Genomic DNA, 25044 nt, shown 5'->3' with positions numbered 1-25044 from the left:
GGAATCAGTAACAAAAGCATTAAGTGCGTCTTCTCTTTGGCACAGCAGCACTTTTTAATAACCCCTGCCCCAGCAAATTCTTCATTCCCGAAGAGAACAATGCAATGCATTTAACATTATTCTGATTAATATTTATGGCTACAAGCCACACATTGTTTTTACTACATAGCTGCTAATCAATAGAGGCTCCAGAAAACAGCAGAACAAGCCAGGGGAGCTGTGGAAGCCTTGGTTCTTCAAAAATTATGGAAAATGGCAAGAGGTTTTCCCCTTCACCCGCATTTTTGCAGTTTCTTTTAAAAACAGAACTCTTACTTGGGTTGATAAATCTACACTTAAGTGTCTCACTATGCTGACCCACATTTGAAAATGTTTACCTTAGCATTTATGTAGCCTCATTAGTGTGGAATGTTTATACTGGCTCCTGCATTTGCACTTACCTATACAGTTATATATTGTGTGCTGTAACTGTGTACTAATAATCCCACTGTATCTCTGACACTCTTTCACAGTAATTGCTCCCCTAGGTGCTGTTTTCCGAAGACTTCTGTGTTTTAATCTTTGAAATAGAAGTAGGCCTTTTTTTACTATGAAGTTGATAGGAAAGGATATACCATAAAATTTGGCCCTGTTTTATTTCAGTGCCTAATTGATTAGTTGGAGACAGTGATCTGGAAACCTGAGCAAGGTTATACTACATTTGCTCATGAGGGCAAGGCAAACATTAAAATATAATTCCTGAAGACCTGGGCACCGACTCTTCCTTGCTTTGTGCTTTTCTTCTCTTCAGCCTAAGAAAATAATGTGTATTAACACTGACAAAAATGTATGTTATGTTTATATAAACATCAGTACATCTTTGAAATGTGATAGCTGCAATGGCAGTAGTAGAAATTCTTAACATGCTGCATTTCCGGGACGAAGTAAATGCTATACCCATGCTGTAAACTTTTATATGTATGAAAAATACAGTGTCCACTTCACAAGATTGTGTGATCTGAGGGGAGTATGCATTGTAAGTGATGATGATTTCCCATCCCTTCACAGATTTGTGCCTCGGATTTGCTGTACTTTCATAGTGCCTGGGAAATGAGTGAGCACTGACACGAGTAGATCCCAACATCCTTCTGTGTGCTCTGCTGTAAAATAGAAAAAGCAAGGAAATGCTCTATCATTTTTACACATCAATCACAGGGGCAATAAATATTTCCTCAGAGCCTAGAACTTCCCACTGCTTCATATTATCTTCTGCTTCATACTCAAGTGAGGTCTTCTCCAGCATCAGACGGGCTGGAGTAGCAAGCTCCTTACTAGGCTGATGACACACCCATGTACAGGGGAGAAAAGGAGCACTGGGGTAAGCGGAAAGACTTGACAGCTGCTGGTGAATGAGAGCAAGGATCCAGGTAGGCAGGGGGATGTCACTGGAGGGAGCTGAGGCCGGGGAAGGCAAAGGCATCCCAGGACACCGGTGGGGAGGTAGAATGAGGATCTCCAGGCTGTGCTGGAGAAAGGAAGAGAGAAAGGATCCAGGAGAAAAAGGAAATCCAGGAGAAAGGATCTCCAGGCTGTGCTCAGTTTTGCCCCCGTTTTGCTATGCCACTGGACATACTCGCATCCTTTGGCAGTAAAACCAACTATCTCCTCAGGACGCATCACTCCAGCAGGCGTTAGTTCAGACCTTGTCATAACACTAAACCTTCAAATAGCTTACTGTTAAGCCGCCTTCTTTCTCTCCCGACATCGCAATCCCCACCCCCAAGCACAAAGCCCGTGTATTTTACTCTGATGTGTTGAACTTAACAGGCAAGCCAGAAACCAGGCAAAGGTGATGGTTATTACCCCACCCCCCAAAATACAAGTGTGGGGAAAAATGATAGACAGTTGAGATAATATCCTTTTACGTCTTTATTTGCCAGTTAAGATCCTTTTATTCCATCAATGCAAATATGCAGAACAGCAGGAAACCATGTTTTAAGCAGCACATACCAGTTGGCTGAGAATAAACTAACTACATTCCCCAAGCAATGTAAAAGTAACAATGCACATCATCTTCCAGAAGAAGAAACAAACAGATATTGCAGCCGAGAGGCACAGCAGGCAGCTTCCGTACAAAGTAGTTTGGCTATTTAAAATGCTAGAACCAGTCCTTGCCCATTTTTCCAACCCTGCCCCCAAAAGTCCTACTATAATTTAACCACTTTTTTTTGGCTATCTACATAATATATAAAATATAAACTCTGTTTACTTATAACACTTACTTTTCTTGATAAATAGCTCTTTAAAATATCTACTGTACATATGTCCATGCGTTGACATTATATATATATATAGCATTTATATATACGTATGTATGTCTGAAAAACAATAAATATATACTTAATATTGACACAGCAACAAACTGAACATATTCTCATTTTCAAAATCAAATAAAAGAAAACCAGTACAGACAGAAACAGCGAGGGTCGCTTGTGAAGCACAGCATAGCAGGGAGCTTTGATTCCTGCCCTGGCTAGGCATTCAGTATGCCACGTACTTGAGCAGTTGTGGTGTTAACATATTCTTTAACGAATCTGTGTTAAAAGTTACTTCAAGTTGTAGGTTAGCCACCCTGTATGCCATGTGTAACACAGACTGAGCATGAGCTCAGTGGGAAACAAGGGAGACTCGCCTCATGGCTTGCAACGGAATGAGAAACAGAAAGGGGAGGGAAGCGAGTCTGGCGGCTGATGTAAAAAGAAGAGGAAGTAATGGACAGCACATGGCTGGAAGGTCATAAATAACCATGGTAAACAAGTTAATAGACTTAAGTGCTTTTAAAGACGATGGCTGGCACTGCTGCAAAAAGTATGTTGATTATCTGTAGCCAACTCCATGTAATGAACCAGTTTTCGCACAGCCACAAGAAGACACAAATGAAACTCAAATGGCCAAATTCAGATGTTAGAAATGGGGTCACTGCATGACACTGCGAGGCTGCAGGTTCAGAGCCGAACCTGCCCAAGGGCAGCTGCATTCACTGAACATCCTTAAACTTAATGGATGGGGTTTTTTAAAGTATGAACTTAAAAAAAAACCAACCAAAAAACTCAACCAAAAAAGCCCACACCCAACCCCAAACAGTTAATTTCACAAATGCCAAAACATAATGGATGGATATTTTTTAACTTTTCATTTCAAAACAGCATTCTTTAAAAATGGAACTTAATACCAAAAGAAAAAATGTATATAACCTTCTACAAACATGTTTTGTGTTCAGTTTTGGATTGACCACAGCCATTCTGTTTATTCATTTAACTGAAAATGCTGAATAAAGGCTGTTTCAGTTTGACCCAAGCTGATATCCTTCATTCCCCAACCCCAAGGCTTCGATTTGGCAGCTTCAAAAAAGTCATTACTTGCCTGGGCTCTGGCTTCATACGCTCAATAAGTCATGTGGTTATGACATCGGCTCATGAATGCAGCATTATGTATAGTCCCATTTACTTAAAACTTCTTTTCATGAGCAAATGGAAGTGGGCAGTTATTGTTAAGAGGAAATTATTTTTATTGGACAGACTTCATCCAGCAGCTCAAGAGAGAGGAAATTTTAAAGCAGATAAGACTGCCAATTATTCTTCAGTCATACTTCATCTCTAAAATTTACAAACTTTGCTCCCCACAAGTAACAAATTCAACAACAAGAAGCTGCTGTCCTGAATAATCCTGCCATTTCACAACTAGTCCTAGATACCCAGAGAGCACTGCAGAGGTCAAATAGTCCGGTGTTGAGTTTCATACATACTTAAGGGTACATCACTGGGCCACTGGAACATCACACCAGTGTCGAGTATCTGCACAAAGCCAAAAGTCTGCTGGGTACTTTTAAACCCTTGTAAATACAGAACTTAACAGTGAATAGACTTCATAATGTGTGATATTTTGTATTGAAGGCCATAGATAGAAGTCAAATATAAAAAATCCCAGCAATGAGAAACTCTGTCATCAGTAATTTCTGAATCTCTGCAAAGATACCATCAAGATACTATGTTTATCTTTACCCATTAAATAAAATCTGCTTTTTTTTTTTTGGTAGAGAAGTGAGTCATTTTAAATTGTCTGGGTCTTTTCCACATTAGTATGGACACAAAAAGAAACAAGGTAACAGAGAAATTGAGTTGTCCTTGTGCTGTGACCACACGCAGCAGAAAAGCCTCCTTTTTTGAATGGCTGAACTTCCAGGACAGCTGTATACTTGTACAGTCACTGACTCGAAAGCTATCCAAAAGAAGAAAACACTAAGTACAAAGTGGAGAGTGCCTCTGATTGCCCTATGCTGGCTGGGCAGGAATTTCTCATGCTTTCGGCCAAAGCAAAGGATGAACTCTGCAGCAGCCCATCCTGAGCCTAAACTCGTCTATGCATGCCCTGATTCTCTGCCATATTGGCTGCATGGGTAAGGACGTATCACCTCTACTTGGTATTTTCTAACTACACAGCTAAAGTACTACTAATTTAACACATGCATGATATTAGATATAGGAAACCCCAAGCTCTTGCAGGTTCTTATGCCTCCAGATAGGACTTCACTGAGTTCAGCACTGAGGACATGCACAGATCTAGCAGGAGTACAGGACGGATGCTGCTTCCGCAAGGGCAGGGTCCCTTCTCTGGCTCCCAAACACAGAGGTGGAGCAAGGCTGCTGCTATCACCCTCAGGAGGTGCAGCCCTCACCCTCCACGCGACCAGCGTATTCTCCCTGTTGGCACAGGCGTATAGGTACCAGACTGCAGACACCTTCCTGCAGCCACCACTCTCCCTTTGGGCACACGGAAGGACTTCAGTTGTGCCCTCCTGTCACACAGCGTAGGGTTGCCCTACCCTGGGTGTGGACCCCAATGCAATTCCCATGTCAAATAAGACATCCTCTCTCAGCTGACCGTCCAAGCATTGGAACAGACCCCTGCAGAGCAGCAGAACATTTCACCTGGGCTCTCCCCTTTGGCTCTTTTTGTCTTTGGCAACAGACCAACGTTCAGTATCCTATGTGCACAGGTTGATGGCAAAGGAAAGAGCCCCTCCAACAGCAGCCCTGGGAAAGAGGAATGAACATTTCTTACCTAGTGTATGAACAAGCTCATTTGAGGGCTACTGTAAATTCCAGCAGTAGCCGCAGTTTGGCTATTAGGCCTGCACCAGTTCTAGCAGCATTCATCTCAAACCTTGTGGCACAGCATTAGAGAACAGCATTAAAAGTGCAATTCCAAATATGTGTTTCCTGGTGCGGTACCGCTTTTGAGTTCAATCAAGTACATCTCTGCTATCTGCTGCCCAAATTTTAAACCCAGCGTGAACTCCAGAGGCTACTTAGGGCAATCCAATGTGCTGTCAACTGTACCAAAAGAGCAGAGGGCTTGATGCGGCCAAGAAAGATCCCAGACTGTAAAGTAACGATTTATCAGAACAGTAATACACATTCTATAAATAAACCAATTCCTTCCCCCTCTAAGCCAGGTGGAAGTTTACTATCTTTACACATGACACTACAGCACATTCACCTCCTAGAGAATGGAAAAACTGTCATACAATCCTGAACCTATGCAGTTACTGCTGCCACCCCAGTTAGGTAACAACTTTACCTAAATCTAGCGTAAGATCTCTGTTGTTGTCAGAAGAGGAGGTCCCACCCTGCCTCTGCTCATTCTGCCTGCCTCTCTGGGGCCAGCACTGTGGTCACACAACATGCTGTACAGGATTCAACCCATTTGCAGGCCAGTACTAATACTAGCATCAGACGGCTACGTAACCAAAGCATTAGATTTTCTTTCTGCTAAGCAGCACTATCTGCATCAGTAAGTCTGCACGGAGGATGGATGATGCCTGTCACCTAAACCTTTGGATCTGGGACAGAAAGGTTGAGCTCAGTAGTACTATCCCTATACACTGTGTCTCGCCTGGGGACTGTTCACTGCAGGTGCAGGGAACAGGATTCCAGCATATCTTCTTGCAGCTGGCATCACAAAACCCAGAAAGACACAGAAAAAAAAGAAAATACAGATTGGAAAAAACTGTCAACATTTGTGAACCAAAAGGAGGTGCAAAGACATGAACAGCAATTCCAGCACAATGGCCAAACCACTAAGAAGCAAGACTCACAAACTTTTTGGTCCATGTTTAGTTCCAGTTTTGGATGATGTTTAACTAGACATGGTTAGTTATCCACTGGGCTTGCATTCATTACTTGAACTAGCCACTATTTTCAATAAATGGCTTTTGCCTTACTATAGGAAAACCCTCTTGATCCCCTTGGGCCTAATCCCATTTTTCAGGGGAGAGAAAGATATGATTTCTTGATCAAATTCTCTCTTCTGCATTTCTCTGTGTGTTTTTCAGGGCAGGAACTGGATAGCATGGTATACCACGACAATTATAACGGGAAATTCCTATTGGCACAGATACTACCTCAGGAATTCTCAGAGAAATTCATTTTTAGGAAAAACATCCAAGCTTGTCAAGGGCTGCTTCCAAGAAGGAACGATGAAAGCTTGCCCAAGGTCTTGGCAGCAGTGGTCAGCCCCAGAGACAGTTGCTAGAACTAGCAGAACAACACGGATAGAAACAATTCTCTGTTTGGGTGTGGTTTTGCAGTATTACATTATTCCTTCATCAGTCACACTATTACACTTTGGGGAATATTTCATGAAAAGTCACACATATGCTCTTCAAAAATTAAGCACGCATTAGTAATTTTGGGGTGGGAGTCAAGTTTCCTAACTTCAGCCACCTAAAAATTTAGAAGCCAAGATTCTCTGCAAAGGAGGAGGACAGGAGTTTCCAATGGGCACCTCCTTCTGTATCAATCTCAGAATGAACCGAGTCAGCCTTTGGAGAGCTCTCTCTGTATTGACTACTGTGTCCTTGCACAGCTGATCAGGACAAGACACCCAACTTTCAGCTGGCTAAAGTCAGATGAAATGAACAACACTATTGATCTCGTGTTCAAAAACATGAAGCTCTGAAACTGGGCAAAGGACAGGCAGGAGCATACAGCAATCAGACGGAGTCATTTGTAGGAGAAGCCCAAGAGAAGCCCTTAGTGGTCCTAAAAATAGCAAAACTGTAAGTGCTTTTTAAAAAATCTAAATTATTCTGACAGTTCTCTTTCTAACCTAAAACGGCAACACTAATATGATGGCCTTGAGAAAGAGGGTCATATTCTCTCTTTTAATTTACTGCTTATCTAAATGTTCTCTTCTTTCCCCTAGTCAAAATTAACAAAAAACCCTGAAAAGGTTTTTCTCAAGTTTAATATACTTTAGTCCTATATCCTTGTGTTCTACTTTTTCCCTATCTGAGGACCTAGCACTGTAAACACATAAGCACTGGAGCAGCTTTATGCAGAAAAGCAGTATCCCAGTTTACTGGGATAATTCATGTGCCTTTCACTATATTCTTTCAAGAATATATTCTCAAAAGAATATATTATTTCAAGACTGCAATCTGAAATATTAAAAAGAAGAACAGGACAAACATATCAAAAAAGTTTGTCCATCCCTGCACTGATGACAGGGAAAGATTACTACAGTACGAGTAGCTGGCCACTTTAAGGAGGTGAAGAGGTGGGGTCTTATGTAATTGTTTTCCCTAGAAATGGATGGGAAATTTCCTCATCCCTTTTGTTTTTCACTCACACTCACCACTTGGTGGAGGTGAAAGCTTCTGGGTTGAGCTATATGAAATTAACCGTTGGTGTACATCTCAAGTATGAGTTCACAAAGGTTTAAAAGAACACCACCCATCTAAGCATTATACAGTTTGGGGTTGGATTTCTACCGTTTTCCACCTAAAACCAAAATGCACAATGAATTCACTCAAAAGTCAGTCCCAGACACAGGAAATTGTGTGTAAACCTTCATAAGACTAGCCTGAGTTCAGCTGTATGATAAAACCCACAATCACTACTGTGTCATGCCACTTGCCATCCATGAAGGTTTTGCACAACCCATTTTAATCAGCAAATCTGTGCAGTTAACACTGAAGCTTACTGGGAGCTCACAGAAGACCCTCCCTCCCCCAATATCGGGGCATATGCACTGTGGTTGAGGACTGCTCTGTTTTAAAAGCCACACATTTTCCTACTTAATTGTGCTTTAAAAAAAACCAAAACAAAAAACAACTAGCTAAACCAACACAGAGAAACTCCTAAAAAGCTATATGAAAAGTGAGCTGCCGAGATTTTCCATATCACGTGCCACTTTCATAACAAGTCCTATTATTCTGTGTGTTGGTTAGAGGTGTAGTACTACAGCATGATGGTGTCAGCTGTCATGGTAGGAACCATTCATGTCAGACACTACAGAAAATTTAATGACATGACAGTACCTTCACAGCCCTCTGGTAGGTAAGGAAAATCTAAAAGGATCTTCCCAACCTTTCACAGTAAACACAATTGGATAATCTAAAGCACCTGCAAGCAGGAGATGAGTCCATGATATATCTTTCCAATCAGCCAGCTAATACTGTTATTAAAACAGTTATGTCAGCTCTTAAGTCTCCTATCTGTTTTGGGCATTTCTAAGGACCTTATCACTTTGGCATTTAGCCACCAACGGATTTAGTTGATCCAAACACCGTATTTCCTTCTCAGGAATGTATCCTCAGCTGTTTCTAAGATGCCCAAGCCCTTCACAGGGGCTCAATTACCATTTCCTTCAAGAGCTGTCTGGTTCCTATTCTTTCCTATGAGCTGAGAGGAGCTAACAGTACAGAGACATCCTGCTCTTCCGCATGGCTTCGCTGATTAAGTATGCTGGGCTCAGTTCTGGCTCCTCAGTCATGATTGAAATGTTCTGCCACTCCCCCAACTGGTTTGACTTTTTAATGGTGTCCACCACACACAGGGCATACAGACAGTCGTCAAAAGTGGCAGCCATCGTAAGGGGCCTCCCGTCCCAGGTCCTCCTGTCGTCCTGGTCCTCAAATGCCTGCCGGACAGCTTGAACCATCTTAATGGTGCCCCGGAGGTAGGGAGATGGGATGTCACTGAAGGCCTTCTCTGGAAGTAAGGAGTTGCTGACTGGCGTGGAGTCCTTTAGCAGGAGCTCCCGCTGAGAAGAGCTGTTGCTCTGTCCGTAGAGATCAGTGCCTATTACAATCAGCCGTCCTGCCGAACCCACCACAATAATGTCTTGTTTGAACTCTCCCGGGACGTTGAAGTTGAGTGTCACCGTGCAGCACACACCACCTTCCAGGACCATCTGAAACGTACAGAAGTCGTCACTGGTGATCTGCCGTATCCCCTTGATGTGGTCTGTCTGCTTCACGAAGGTCTTGAGCAACCCGTGCACTTTCACAGCCTTCTGGCTAGTGAGGAAGGTCAGGAGGTCAATGATGTAGGTGCCAACCGAGTGCAAGCCCCCACCTCCCATCAGGTCATCACAGCTCCAGTTGTACTTTTTGCCTAGCAGGCTTCCGCTGTGAACCTGCACCTCGCACACCAGCAGCTCCCCTACATAACCCTCCTGGATCAGCTGCTTCATCTTCACGAAAGCGGGCAGGAAGCGCAAAACGTTCCCCATGATGCTCATGAGCTTCGGGTAATAATGAGCCGCGGTCATCATCCTAAAGGCATCCAGGGGAGTTGCTGTTCGGTCACAGATGACATTTTTTCCAATGCCTGAAAAACAGTTTAAAAAAAAAAATCATCAATAAAAATATATCGATTGAATAAGCTGAAAGCCTCGAGGCTATTCTTAAACACTAAGCCAAGGAGAAAGATCCTTGGAAGAAGAAAACATTTCAATATGGTGTTAAAGGCACAAAGATCCCCTCTGACCTGTTCCCAAAATGCATGTACGAGTTTCTTGAGCACCACAGTGAAAATGTATCCCTTTTTATTTTCAAAATGCACTCATGCCTAAAAATAGCACGAAGGCGAGGGCCTGGTCAGGTAACAAAGTAAGCTAAGGTAAGGTGGACTGCTACCCCACATTTGCCACCTTCTGGGAGCAGGTACGAAACCAACCACCCCCACTCAGCTATCTCACGTCTCTTCTGTGATAACCTGCCTGTGTGTGGGCTTCTGAGAGCTGAACCTGAGCTTCAGATTCAAATCCCTGAAGCATATGAGTAACATGACCGCATGTACACAGTAACTCAATGTAGGTACACTGAAAAGTCTGGGCTTGTCTTCTCGATGGTGTTGTCCCTTCATCTTTCCCGTTCAGACTGTTCAAGATGCTCTGACTGGAGAGAGGGAGAAGTACTGGGCTTGTTGCTTGACTTAAAATGTAGAAATTGATTCTCACTCATAAAATGCCATGCTATTCTGACAATGGCACTCATTTTTTTTGAAGCAGCTCTGCTGAAATGTCAACAGCGCATCCACGGTGCCAAGGGAGAGCCATGATTGCTCTAAAACAGGTCAAACGTAGCTGTGACAATCTGTTCCCTCACAGAATTACCCATATGGGCACACTGTTTACTGAAGCTTACATGATGGTCCTGTTTTATCTGGCCATCAAGGTGTGCAACTGAATGCAGTGCAGGCTGAGATGCCTAAATAATGGTTCTGTTATTGATTTCTCCTCATCAAATACTTTCATTCTGTACCCATACACACATACAGTGACAGAGTCTCCAGTTTCCTTTTGAGTTGCTTACAAAGATTTTTTTATGCTTAATGAGCAATATTAGGTGAGCTATACAACACCTTATAGCGCTAAATATGATCTTTGCCTTAAGAGCCTTGGGCTATAGCTGGGCCTGGCACTTAAAAGAGCTGCATTTGGATCCTGTCTGCTGGAGTCCAGATGAATAAATCTGGTTACTCGCTAAATTGCTTTGTGTTTTGATTCTTTTTCCCTTCAGATAGGTGAGAAATCCCTTTTTCTTTAAAGAGCTGTTGTGAGGATAAAATTTTACATGTTTTGGAGCTGTTTGGATGAAGTCATATAAATACAGACAGCTGGCAGGGATCCATCTGAGCCCACTTACATGAATATTTAACAGCTTGACTGGAAGAAGAAGGGGGTCACAGTCCAAACATTCAATAACTAGCTTATCCACACTGCCTATTCCCAGTCTTTGTCTGCTGCTATTTGAGTAGCTGAAACTGGAGGGAGGGCTGTCACCACTGAAGTGGCAGTCACATCTAGTTAACAACCAAGAAGGGAAAGATCTCCCTTTAACTTGCTCCTATTTACCTTCTACTTAATCAGATAAGTAGAGATGTACTCACTTTCCTCTTATATTAGGCAGGAATCCTCTATTCAGCGGCTATGGTCTTTCCTTCTCACTTTTCTCTCTCATCTTTGTACAGACTGCTCCTTGTGACTGAGTTGACATTTTCAACCTTATAGCACTTCTTTTCCTGCTCCTGAATAATTTTTTTCTGCATCTGTTTGATACTGGAGAAAGCATTCAACTACTTGCCCTATATTCCTCTAACTGGTAGCTCCAGCTATGCCACTTGATAGAGATCACTAATGTAATAGTCCTCCTCGAGTTACACAGACTCTTTGCAGAGAGATTTTAGTCTGGCAAATTATTTATCAAAATAATGGAAATCTTAGACAAAACTTGCCCATAGTCAAATCTTCCTGAAACAGTAATTTTCCCCCCAAAGAACCCATACGTACTACGTCATCATCTGACCTGTTCACCACTGATCCACAAGCATAATTTTCTGCTCCAGTTCAGCTTGCATCATTCTGCCTCACAGGCGCCTGTCGCATTTTATCTGGGGTCTGTGCAGGCACTAATCTCTCAAGATACGCAGCTCTATACATGGGCTTGTGAGGAGAAGGGTCTGCTTTCATTAGGAATTGCAGCATGGGGACAATCTTTTTGCTCTGTGTTCAGTGCCGTGCACAGTGGGGGTCAGTCCTTCACTGTGTGGGGCAGGGAACACTTGGGACTGTCACAATCTGAGTACCAAATGATGATTATAAGTATGAAGGAGAAGCCTATGGGTTTTTACATCCTTTACATTCAAGAAAAATCGTCATTAGGATCAGTGTAAGTCAGGCACACATGCAGAGAAAAGGGAAGAGCCCTAAATATTTGTATGGAGACAGGGAAAAGGTGAATTCTTCCACCATTTCAACCTTTTCGGAAAGGTTGAAACCTTTTAATTACAGCAAATCCAAAATGCAAATGTTTTGAGAGCCTTCCTGTCTCTGTGCATATGCTGATAATACATGCTGTGCTCTCATCCCTGTCAGGGATTTAAACAGATTTTTGCTTGGTGCCCAGAAAGCTTTTATACTCTATTAAAGCTCATGCAGGTTCTTTCAGCACGACACTGCTCAGCACTTGAGTCTGTGCACACTACAGATCTTTGTCTTCTCCGTAGCTGCAAATCTGCGAGCAGCCACACTAGCTTTCTTGAAGCAAGGAGAGAACATGAAAGGTTTGCTTAATTTAATTTAGAGAAATACTCTGGTGTGTTTATGCAACTAGAATAAGAAATAGGCGGATCAAAACACCATAGTTTTCTGTTTCTTCCCTCTGCTCCCTTCTCAAAAGGAGAGGGGAAAAAAGGCACTTTCCCTTTGAGCCATTCTGTAAAGCAGCGACAGGCAGAGCCGAGGGCAGCGTGCAAGGAAAACCTCCCTTCTCAATGCTGACAGTCTCATGCAAAGGCATGCTCTGACTGCAGGTGCTGCAGGGGGATTCTCTGGCATCTGACCCCCTTCTGCCAGCCTGGGGTTAGGGCCTAAGCCTGTCCACTTTTGGACAAGACTCTCTAAGGAAGGATGAACTGTTGCCACTTGTCATTCTATCAGTCTGTTTTGCCATTTCACACATCTTTGAAAATCACACCACAGCAGACAGCAAAAACTTCATTAATTACATAATAGCAGGGAAATTCAGTCAGCTTGTTTCAGCAAGAAAGTGCAATATATTTGTCCATGGTGATAAGCAACAGAGTCGAATACATCTTATCGTATGAAAGGATACACGCTTCTTCCACATGCATCAAGAAATCTGGTCTACAATGCTACAGTTCTCAATCAGGTAACTTCTGAGCATTGATTTCTTGAGTTCTTAGGTAAAATGAAGAAGAAAAATAATTTAAGTACAAGTCACTCTTTTTGAGGGCTCCGCACAGCCTTCACCCCAGTCTCTCTGCTTGGCTGTGCTTCAAAAAGAGACAAAGCGGTGCCAACCAGGTGGTAAGTGATGTGATGTGGGATTTCTCTGACCTGGCACAGAATAGGGGCTCACTCACAGCCAGCCCCAGTCCAAAGCTGAAATCAGGTAACACGTCTCCTAGCAAAGCTCCTGGGAGCGCAAGTTGACTGTGGACTGTGAAGTCCACCCTGAGCTGCCATGCAGGGCTTCAGCCTGGGACCCGCTCCATGACCCACTGCTCCACGCACAGACGCCCAGAAACACGGAGAACCTGCACGGACTGGCACTCTGCCGTGGTGCCAGCGAGCCGCCTGTGCCCACAGGCATGGGGCCACGAGGTGGCAATCACTTTAGACCCAACAGGTCTGCTTCCCTGAACCCCTCTGTCTTCTCCCTCCAGCAGGAAAACAGGAAAAAAACAAATAATGGTGAAGCTGGAAGATGTCCACCCATGAGATAGACCAGATCCCTAGGCCAATGACTTCGGTATAACTCACTCTAGCAGTCCTTAAAAATGTGAAAGGACATGACTTTGAGCAAACTTACACCAGAGAATTTGACTTCTAGGTTTGGTTGCTAAAGACTGAAAGATGGCAACATCTGACAACTGCTTGGTTCCTCTTTAAAATGAATCAAAGTTTCCAGAGGAGGTCAGCATCACAAAACCACTACTGACACTTGTGTCTTCTCACTTCTCAGTGTCTCACAAGGAAGGTTAAGGGCTGAACGGTCCATCTTGCCTATTCTTTATCTTCCAGGGTGCATATATCTCCCAAGCCAAACCTCAACAACTTAGATACCAATCTGCACTTATTCTAAGAAGGTTATTTAAGAACACTGATCTTCTCTGAAGAAGTAGATGTCTAACCAACTCTCTAGAGCACCTGAGCAAATAGTAGAAAAATTGTTTATGCTGTCATTGGTGCTACCATTCATTTGAGTGAAGATTCCTCTAGCACCTTATGCTGGAAAGTCAAATTGTAACCAGGATCTAATGCTTTGTTACATACCCCACAGTAATTATTTTTGTCAGGATGTCATGTGATTTATTTGCAAACCTCAGCCTTCGTTTTAGAAGAAGGAAGCCCTTGTGATGTTGAGATAATTTTGAAAGCCAAACAGCCCAGAAGTGAGTGGCAAGTAGATACAGTCCAAGGTAGTAGCATTTACAATTTCTTCCATGTAAATGCAAGGGAAGAGTAAGGAGCTAGAGTAATAATTTAACTCCCGATTTTTAAATGCCTGGCGCTTGCAGCTCTTCATTTTACAGATGGCTCTAGCTCCTTGGCTACCAGCAGGCCACGTTTCTTTGTCCCTGTAACGTCCGTGTGCTGCACAGTCTAAAAACGAGCAGAACTCCTGGGCCCATAGCACAGGAAGGGTAGAGTGGCTGTAACTGGCACAGGCTTCATCAATTCTGAAACCTGCAATGTCAGCTTTCTTTTCCATCTACTCCGGTTGTTTCAAATAAGGTGAGAAACATTTTCACATAAAAAATTCCAACTAATTAAAAAAAAGTGTCCGTCACTGAACTGAACTAAGACTAGTCCTCTAGCCTCAGGACATGAGGCCCCAGTATGATATTTTCTCCTCCTCCTATTCACAAGAAAATCAACAAGGGCTCTATTTGGAGTCTGGGCATATAATCAAAACCTTCACTGGCACCAGAAAGATTCATTAGTTAGCAGTCGCTACCTATTGCTCTTGGTCAGGATGGGGGTGAGAAAAAGGGGAAAAGAAAGTTTTGGTGGACTAAGCTAAATTAGTCAGCAGAAAAAACATTTCTAAAGCTGAAGAGGAACGGTCAACATTCAAGGAACAGTCTGAGAGACTGAGCAAATACAGGAGTGGTGTAAGAGCATGCTTACCAGGTTATTTCAAATGGATGATTTTAAATATTTATATCAGATTATAGTATCTTCTTCAAACATGTTTTTATTTTTTAAAAAAGAAGCTAATACAAAATTAAATTCCAAATGGTGACAATCCACACCATCATTAATACAGTTACAATAAATAAATATGGGCAAATTTTTCTTCTCAGATTTTGACCACTGCAGCTGCTGTTGCTGCCTTTAGATCCTATGCAGAATCAGAGGGGAAACCATCTTTGGCACTCAGTTCTGTTCACAGCTTGTAAGACATGTTGCAATGATATGTGCTGTATTATAAATACACGTATTAGTAGTTGTAATCAGATCACGGTTTCCAATCTAATGCAGTTTGACATGGTTTGCAAATACAAAATAGTATCATCTAATATATGAATGAGGAGTATCTCATTCACATTTCCCCAGCATTCTAACACTCAAAAAATAAGCTGAGATATTCAGCAACTTTTATAAATAAGAAATACAGCTACTTTTATAAATGTGCCCAAGTCAACAAACAAAAAGTAGCAAGTTTAGTTAAAAGGCTATACTTTGCTGCCAATCATTCATTTTGGCCATACTGACAAAAGACCTTTCCTTAGGAATATATCAAAAAACCATAGTCAAAACAAATGGCTTAAATCAAAAGTCACTACCTCTCATGTAAATAGCTGATATACAGCAATTTGTTCTTCTGCACATATATACACATTGCCAACTCCATGGTTTTGCACAGAAACCATCTCAGAAAATACATAAGGCACTGGGAGCCAGCGCAGGGTTCCCTACAGCTAAACTGATGTTTGCTATAAGCTGAGTATCAGTAGAACTGTGTATTTTGCACACTCCCATACTAGGCAGAGATCTGTCCGCGATACTAATCATGTTAGCTGAGGGTACTACTGCAACCACATTGGATATTCAGAAAATGTGTTTCCATTTCTATCTTGCATAAAAATTAAAATTAATTCTGGTGTATACCCATATGCAAAAACATACAGAATAATTCTTTCCCTTAATAGTAATGACTTCAGAAGTCCTCACAGCTATTTGAACCATTCCCTTCTATTGCTTTCTTTCGAATTTGCAAAAGATACGACATTTAGAGGCTATAACTGAGCCAGGACCTCAAAAAAATCTTCTCAGTTATCTTACAGACTCATTACAACACTTAAAACACTCTAAACAAAAACAGAGGTTGGTAATGAAGTTCTCTTTCCTTTCCAAATTAATCATTCCCTAAAAAACCCAGAAGAAAATATAAGAGATCTGAGCTTTAACTGCACTGAACCACTGACTACAGAGGAGACCCACAGGACTAAAAGCAGGTGACACTATTTTTTCTGTTTCAGAACTGTCTTCGTGGTAGCCCCACAGTCACGGCCCCTTTTGTACGAAGCTGGAACAAACCAGTTCAGTACTATTCCATATTTCTAGCACATATGTACTAAGGAGAGACACACAACATTGAGAATGCCTCTTGGAAATTGCATGCAAATAGAGAATTTGAAGGCTGTAGGTCATACAGCCACTGTTCATTTATTTTAAGTTTTGATAGCTGGAGTGGCTCTTCAGCCTCTCAGAGATACAGCAATCACGTAGTCAGTTTAGCCTGCTACATGTATGATATGCCACAAATCTTTGGCACCATAAATGATGATTTTCTGATCTGCTCTTCAATCACTGCAATATTATTTGGTCAGCAGCACCGCCTCTTAATTACAACTCTGCAAACAGCTCCTTCCCCGCTCAGCTGCAGATGATGACATTAAGGCTACCTTGGCCCCTGGCTTCTAGCAGCAGGCAATGCCCCGGCACAGTTTCCAGTCATCTCAACAAAAAGTGCTGCTTTCGTTTCGCTGTCTCGCCACAAAACAGCTGTAAGGCCTAGAGGGACATCGTGCTTATTAACATGAAGCTCATCTGGGTGTGGGAGCAGTGGGAAGGGACTGGCAACCTGGGCATCGGGAGGACTCGGGTGAAGCCCACAGTCCTGCTTCCCTCCTGGGGCTCCCAGGGGAACCCAAGGTGGCTATGGGGGCAGTTCTGGAGTCACTCCAGATAAGCAAGCAGGGGGTACGGCAGAGGAAAGCGGGAAGGCAGCTGAGGAAACGGAGAAGGGGAGAGGAGAGGGAACGGGAAGGAAGAACACTACAAGGCGGAAAGGAGGATGCTGCAAGGGGCTGTTGCAAACAGCCCAGAGGAGCTCCTGCCACTCCAGGAGCTGCACAGCGAGCCCCAATGGCATCAGCAACATCCCCACTCCTTGGAAGCCCATTCTAAAAGGCTCTCCTTCAGTCCAATATTAGAGTGAGCCCTGCTAGCATCTTTTCTGCAGAAAAAAAAATAACAATGGATGAGAAAAAGTTTTCAGAGAAAATTAGCACCCTTCTGTACCCAGAGACTGGACAGGAGGGAGGGACAATGAAGAAAAAGCATCTACGTTAAAATAGTGATACCTGTGTGAGTTAAACTATTGCCCAATATCTACATCAGGCTAGAGGAATGTAATACTGGGACAGGCTATTCTATGGAGCTGATACTGTTTTCTGATGCATTACCTGTGGAGATGTGTGAATCACACACCACACAGTGATGAAAAGCTTTTTAATCCCTCAGAAAATGGTCTAGATAAATATGGGTATGTACATTTCTAGCAGGAGGAGTGGCAAACCTGATAGAAGGCTGCTCTGCTCTGGGAAATGAGGAGCAATTTCTGGGCCATCTCATGAAAACAATAATTCAGGTGATTCGAAAACCTTTTCACACAGGATAAGGATTTTTTTATTAGTATATAGAGGTGTCTCTGCTATTATTAGATGCCGCTGCTGTCGATAATGTGATACAGTAATAATTATAGTAACAATAAGAACAATAGCGGTATTTATTGTATTCAGTGCACAATCTGTCACTCAGTTCCTTGAGTAGCACTAAAAAAGCATTTATTTCAATCAATACATCTGCCAGGGGAAAATTGATGGCAAGACAATGTTTCTTTGAGAAAACCTTATTTAACAAAACTTTTGACAAGAAGATAAATCTGGATGATGAATGCCTAACAAGATTGGCATTAGTCACAGCCCTAACATTGGCCAAGGCAATCTTTGTTAATCACAGATATGTATAGCTGTTACAAAAAATGAAGTTACTATAGCATAACGAGTCATAGCTCACAAACTGATTCATATTAACAGGGCATGTGTGTATTCCTAGTCTGCTGTAAGTGTGAAGGAAAATAACAGAGACTGAAGGAACATATTTTCCTTCGCAACTGAAACAGACGGCGAATGCACACAGGGAGTAATACACCGCCCTGGTGACAAGCAACAGCTCATTTGGCCACAGCAAGTCAATAGCTTATACAGATTTTTACAAACCCAGCATCTCTTCCTCTGCATCAAAACATTATGAAGCAAAAGAACACATGCACTGTTACATTTTATTGTCAACTGGGAGGAGACGCACTTTACAAACATTAGATGAAAAATTCTATACAGTAAACATGCACATGCCCAAACTGTACACACCACCACCTAAGTGAGGGTCTCAGTTCACGCACCTACTTCTGGCCCTGGTGCATCACACCGTGATTCCAATTTTTAGGCTGGTTTATCCTCACTGATGTAACCTCTTTTCCACACAACTGCTTTGAAAACAAAAACTTAAACATTCAAATACACAGGAAAAAAAGGTGTTTGTGACTGCCTCTGCCTTGGCCGCCCTGTAACCATAGGCTAAACCAAAGTTCACTCAAGTGACTACCAGCACAATGAAAAGAAACACCCTCCAAAGATGGAACAGTTACCGCTGCTAGTGACACATGAACAGCATCTCTGTCGACAGTTTAGGTGTCACCCAGCAAACAAAACACGTGCAGCTCACCCAAACAATGTGAGAACTGCCAAGCAGGCTCAACTAGTAAGAAGGTTAATATGAGCTGTGAGCTTAGAGAAGTGATTTCAGCTGGGTTAGCGGTCTGTAAAACCATTCAAGGAAACAGAAAAAGCAGGGAGCTGGTTTGTCTTGAAATGAAGAGATGCTGGGTTCTTTGTAGATAGCTGCTGAGGTGTGGCGCCTAGCCTGGGAAAATACTGCTGCTGAGTCCAAGAGATTATAACAATGCCTGCAGGTAAATTAAGTGTCATCTAAGCAGAACCAGGACGGTTCATCAGAATGAGAGAAGATTGTAACGATGATATCAATTTTTATTATGTATTAATATTGGCACTAACTTTTATTTGTGTGGAGGTAGTCATTAGGGTTATGGACTGGGTGCATATGTTAATGTTGCTGTAGGTATAAATGCTGCTGTAGCAGTATGCAAGGCACCTTGAAATAGATGCAGTCCTTTTGTGCTTGATGTTGGACTCAGGGTTGCTTCATAAGGTTTTAGGTAGTCCTGCGAGGAGCAGGGAGTTGGACTCAATGATCCTTATGGCTCCCTTCCAACTCGAGATATTCTATGATTCTATATGAGCTCTTCTGCAAAGACCGTATGTCTCCATATGATTTTGACAATGTGCTGACTTGAAGGTAACTTTTCTAGTAAGTCCATACAAATTTTTGATTGCTTATTCTGTTATTTTGGCTAGCTGTGGCCTTTTATTTGGGAGTATAAAGCACCTGCATCACTGAGTCCATAGGCAATGTGCTTGAGAGCAAGGAAAGCAACCAAGTCTTGCGTTACTACATATGCCAGCACACTTTGCAAGGCAAAGCAAAATTGTCTAGCCCTTTCCTAACATGGGCTACAGTTTGATGCTTGGTTTATAGCCCACCTGGCACATCATTCTGATCTCTTCTCTGTAGGCACTTATGCAAATAACAACACTGGAGACTGAAATCAATGAAGCACTTAGTATTTTTTTAAGTATTTAAAAACCTTTAACTGCTGGGAAATCTAGAGAAGGTGCAAATACACCCTGACAAACCAGCTATTTGCACACCACAAGGAAATGCTTCAGGGGTCCCAGCTGGAGATTATCTGTTCAGGCATCTGAAACATGCTCAGACTCACATTCCCTGAGCCCTACTTGGATGCTTTCCATGCACTCATATGCACTTGGGAAAAAGTATATGGGAAAAACCATCCTCGCTTTCCCAAATTTCTGTTCAGTTTCTATATCCTCAAATCCCCATCAAAACTGTAGGGTCACATCCCTGTTGAGTACTTCCCCATGCAAGGGGGGGGGGGGGGGGGGGGAATCAAAAGACTCCCACTACATACTCAATCTGAGAAAAGAAAACCATTCTACTTAGACCTTATTCAAGCAAACACTCATTAATTTCAATGGGGTTTTAATTGTTTTAGGACTAAATAAAAAACTCAGTGGAAGTCTCTGTATTTGGTCCTTTATTTGTTCCAATTACTCTCAATCCCTCTATTCAACTTCTAGAGCAAAATGCACGCCATCAGTCCAGTATATTATAATACCTTTCTTTTCCACAGTAATGAAATCACAGGGCAATCACAGCCTATGGTCAATCTCTATTCTCCCGAGACATTATTATCTGTATTTAAATATGTTTCTTTTTGTGTTAGCTGACAACAACTAAATGCCCAGCTGTTGTAAAGGCTTTGGGAGGATTAGGAAATCAGGCAGTTCAATTTTCTTTCAGCTTGCCTTTCCATCACAGAATTGCTTACGCTTACCGAGTCAGATAAATTTATGGCTGATAATTAAAGTTAATTTTCTTTATGTTTCTCTTGCCTACCCTTTCCACCCCCATTAAAACTAGCAAGTTGTAATCAGGTACTAAACTGACAAAAGATAAACATCAGACTAATGTCGGTGAGTAATTAATGCAGCCATTATTTTGGCAGATTTGCACAGGATCCACGAAGCTTTATGAACATTGAAAAATTACACCTCACCACCCAAGTGACAGGGAAAGTGACAGAAAATCTAAGTCTTAAAAAAAATAAAACCAACCCTGCAAGTTGCAGTGTCAGATCCCTATCTGTATCTCACATGGTGGCATCATCATGCAGAGCAGCAAACCCTGTTCTCTCCCTGCCCTTTATATTTCAGGATTGTTTTTCTTCAGTAAACATTCAGCGATACTATCTGTTTGTGTGAGATGCACTGCAGTTTCTAGTATGATCCTTTCTATGTGATGATTATATGAAGCAGCAGCTTTGCTACCTACTTAACCCAGGCTCTGCTGCAAACAGTTTTCTTAACCTTATTTCTCTGCAATATTTTCAGCTGGAGTATTTCTACTTCTTTTCCTGCCCAGTGAAGTTTGAAGGATCTCTGTGCTGAAGAAAATGTGTGTCAGCCCTGCAGTGCTGGATGAATGGAGCATGCATTTGACCTACTTTTCTGATACAAGTGGCTAAAATAAATTCTAAAATCATTACTCGCATTCCCAAATACTGTACTGACTACGGACACCAAAGGATCCAACTATGGACTGGGATGCACTAAGATAAAACTGTAAGCATTTGAAAACTGCACCCCAACACACAATTTTGACTTTAGTACATAAGCACATACAGACACACACGCATGCAGAGGAAGGAACACGAAAGAAAGTCCCTTTCGCATACATAAATACAAGTACATGGCAGGTGGAGGTGAGCAGTGTCATTCCTTTCATTCGGTAGTGAGCATATGCACACTCTATGTGTCCCTATGTGCATCTGCATGTACAGGCTCACACTGTAAATCATGTCTTCTCTTTCAAATATACAGCTGCAGAAATTGGAAATGTCGATTTATAATTACTGGGCAAACCCTACTAGAGCCCATAAGGCTGTGCCTAGCAGTGGAACCGGATTTTCCGGAGCAATGTGAAGTTATGCAGGGATGGATGAATGCCAGGTTGCACAACACATCTTGGAGAGGAGAATGTTCTCTCAGTGGTTTCATACTTTTTGTGTCAGCAGGTCCCCTCTCTGCTCACTGAGTGGCATCAGCAGCAGGACTGGAGAGGCTGGAATGACTGCTCCACTCTCAAGAAAGGCCACAGCAAAGAGGAAGAGAAAAGTTGGGAAGCAAAAGGTGTCAAGATGAAACAGGTCAGCTGGACCAACCTCCCAACTTCACCCAAGGGGCTCAAGGCTGCCTTTTCTATCTGCATGTTTCTGGTGTACCATTTCACCAGGATCTGGGAGACTACAAAAGCATATACACAACAGTCAGTCTGCAGGACAGTATTCTTCCACCTGCCTAGGTCATCAAAGTTTGCCTAAGACTACCTACAGATGAGACCATGGCTTGATTCTTCATGGCTTCTCATTTCCACTTCACAGTCTAAGTCCTCTGCTCAGACCAGTGGTGGTTTTTACATCTTGCCAAGAACAGCAAGGATCAGGACCGCAGACCACACAGGTAAAGAAAATAAGTTAGCTTGGCCCACATAAGAAAATCAAGCCAGTTTAATCAAAATGCTGATCATATTGAAATTCCTTTGTTGGAAAGCTGTCAAGCCAAAAGACATTCTCATAGAAGACCCCCACCTCTCTGAGTCAATGTTGAGTAGCACAACTCTATCCTAGACATTACTGGGTCTGGTTCCTTCAGTCCAGCCCTGCTCCCATGTTGAAGTTAATGAGAATTTTGATAATGGAGTTTTCTAGGGAGTTGGCTTCAGGCCTTACCAAGCTTCAGGTCAAATTTACCTCAGCTGTAATTCCATTAATTAAAGTAGTCACACTGGCCATTGGTCTGGCTCTTCAAGCAACACAGTCAATGGAATAACAGTGAATAGATGACAAGCAGACTGTGGTTTAAACTACCTGCACTTTCGTTAACTTCTCATCCAACGCTACTTTATAATTCTCAGGTTCTTTGAGAAACTTCTAAATAAATTATAACGGCCATCACCACCACCACCAAAGGCGGTAGCCTTAGAATTGGTGTACTTTCTCAGGTAGTATTTTATTCCTGTCAGTGACAGCTAAGTGCGCCTAAAGAGAAGCCATAAACCCATTCTGAAAAGCAGCAGCGAGAATGGATCAAAGTGAATCAGCAATTCTAACTATGTGAGATGCTGACATTGTGCTTCCCTGGCTCCAACCCTGGGTCCATAAGAAAGCTGGATGCTTGATTAATTACTCCCCAGACTGCAGAGCTTACACAAGAGCCAAGGACTCAGTGGCAGCCCAACCAGCTGACTCAGAGAGCAATAACTCATTGGATGCAATCTGCCTGGATGCCAGATTGCCCTGTCTGCAGTCAATCCACAGACTAATCCTCCTGAAAGGGTTTCTTGGAAAATGCCATTCACACTCACGCTGGCTAAGTGTGCACTGGACAAGACACAGCTACACTACAGTAACAGCTGAAGCCCTATTTCACTATGCTTTTCCACAGCTTGCTCTAACGGAGACTGGGAACTCTTCCCCATCACTGAAAATATGCCAGAAAACACGTCAACATTGGAACGTTTCCCCATTATGTTCAGTAGGCTGAATCTAGTCAATTATGGTAGCCCAACTTGACATGTTCTTCATCAACCTCAATACCTGGTTTTGATGCATTTGTATTGTAATCCCAGAACCCTCTTGTGCTAGATGCTCCACAAGCACACAATGGAAAAAGAGCCCCTATTTGCAACAGGCTTTGTTTTACCCAGTACATGCTGGATACCTGGATTAGAAAGAGGGGTCAATGTGGGTAGTTCCTCTCACTGTGCCACCTTCAGACAGACCTTCTGCTACGGGAGAAATGCAGCCCAGGTTGCCATACCTTATGCTGCTCTGAGCTCACTGCAAGGCTATGTTCGGACCTCATCCCTCTGAAGCCCCAGGAGAACCTGAAATAATATTCCAGGCGTAGAAACTTAAAGGTGAGAGCTCTCCTGTACTTGACCTGCACCATGGTGAGTGAAAGAAACATAATTTTTATCCACCTACACTCTTGCAGGTACATATCTGATTCAGTGAAGAATATAATACCTGTAAAGTAGGTCAGTAATTCTTAGAAAGCACTTGCACTTATGCTTCCTTCCAGAAGCTGTGTAACACATTGATCTTCAAGGAAAAGGAGGGCACAAAGGATGAGGCATTTTCAAGTAAGAATCGCTTTATTTCTGAATGACAGTATGCAGCTAAAAACTTAAAGTCCTTCAACTACTGCATTTTTCAGTCACAGATTTGGCTCAGATTCCTATGCAAAACAGCCCTAGAAAGATTTTTTTTTTTGTCAACCCAATAACACTGTTTTCCCCAAACACATGTTATTTTCTACCTGTAGTCCCTACAGAAGAGTAATGAGCAAGAACTCACAAGGAGAAATCTCACAGTGGGCACAGACAGTTTTAACTGTAAGTTCTATTGAGATGCAAACTCTGATCTTCTCACAGAGCACCTCTCCACTCACACACGGCAACTCAGGAGGCCCAGGGCTGGGATGCTAGAAAGAAGCTTAGACTAATTAATTGTATTTCTTTTTCTGACTGCAGTGGTTTTCTGCCCTGCTAGATACTCAGAGGCCAGGACAGGTTCCTCTGATTAACAGTACCTCATCATGAAATCAAAAGAAAAGCTGCAGGCTAAAGAAAACTGGATTTCTGTTAGCAAGGATTTGCTCTTGGCAAATAATTATAATTGCCAATGTTAAAAGGAGATTGTGAATTAACTACAGCAGACATAAAAAATAAATTTAGAAAAAAGCTTTCAATAATTACAGTGCATATGTCAAATGGAAATTACTCCAATTTGCATAGCTCTGCAGTCACATTGTACAATTTCTCAAGTGGCTTCATAACAACAAGCTTGTATCTTTAAAATCATTTAATATAGCCCAGAGTTTTAATAACTCAAAAGATACTTCAGTAAGTACAGATGGAAAGCTAGCCTAGGATTTTTTTTTTTTTTTTTTCAGGCCATGCCTACACACAGTTCATTATTATTTCATAATGATACATTAAAAAACATACCATCCCTACCCCCAAGCACACACATGGTTTTACTGATAAAAAGTACTTTATAGTGGTTTGGCTCATTTTTATAGGTCATCTTTACTCCAGTATAACCAGCCACATCACTGCAACTCTGTATGTAAAACATCATGTCCTGCATCTTACATCAGGACTAATTTCCATGCA

General features: G+C 42.3%; 1 protein-coding gene across 2 annotated transcripts in view; it reads right to left on the bottom strand.

Moving 5' to 3' along the window:
* Positions 1–1895: 1895 nt before the first annotated feature.
* GFOD1 (glucose-fructose oxidoreductase domain containing 1) overlaps positions 1896–25044 on the bottom strand; it is a 75679-nt gene continuing 52530 nt past the window's right edge. For both annotated transcript variants that reach the window (XM_052815897.1, XM_052815988.1), the window contains exon 2: positions 1896–9656. In XM_052815897.1, coding sequence (XP_052671857.1) covers positions 8737–9656 — 920 coding nt within the window. In that variant the 3' untranslated portion in view covers positions 1896–8736. The remainder of the gene's footprint in view (positions 9657–25044) is intronic.

Source organism: Harpia harpyja, chromosome 1 (assembly GCF_026419915.1).
Source record: "Harpia harpyja isolate bHarHar1 chromosome 1, bHarHar1 primary haplotype, whole genome shotgun sequence".
NCBI lineage: Eukaryota > Metazoa > Chordata > Aves > Accipitriformes > Accipitridae > Harpia > Harpia harpyja.
This window is presented reverse-complemented; position numbering and strand designations above follow the sequence as displayed.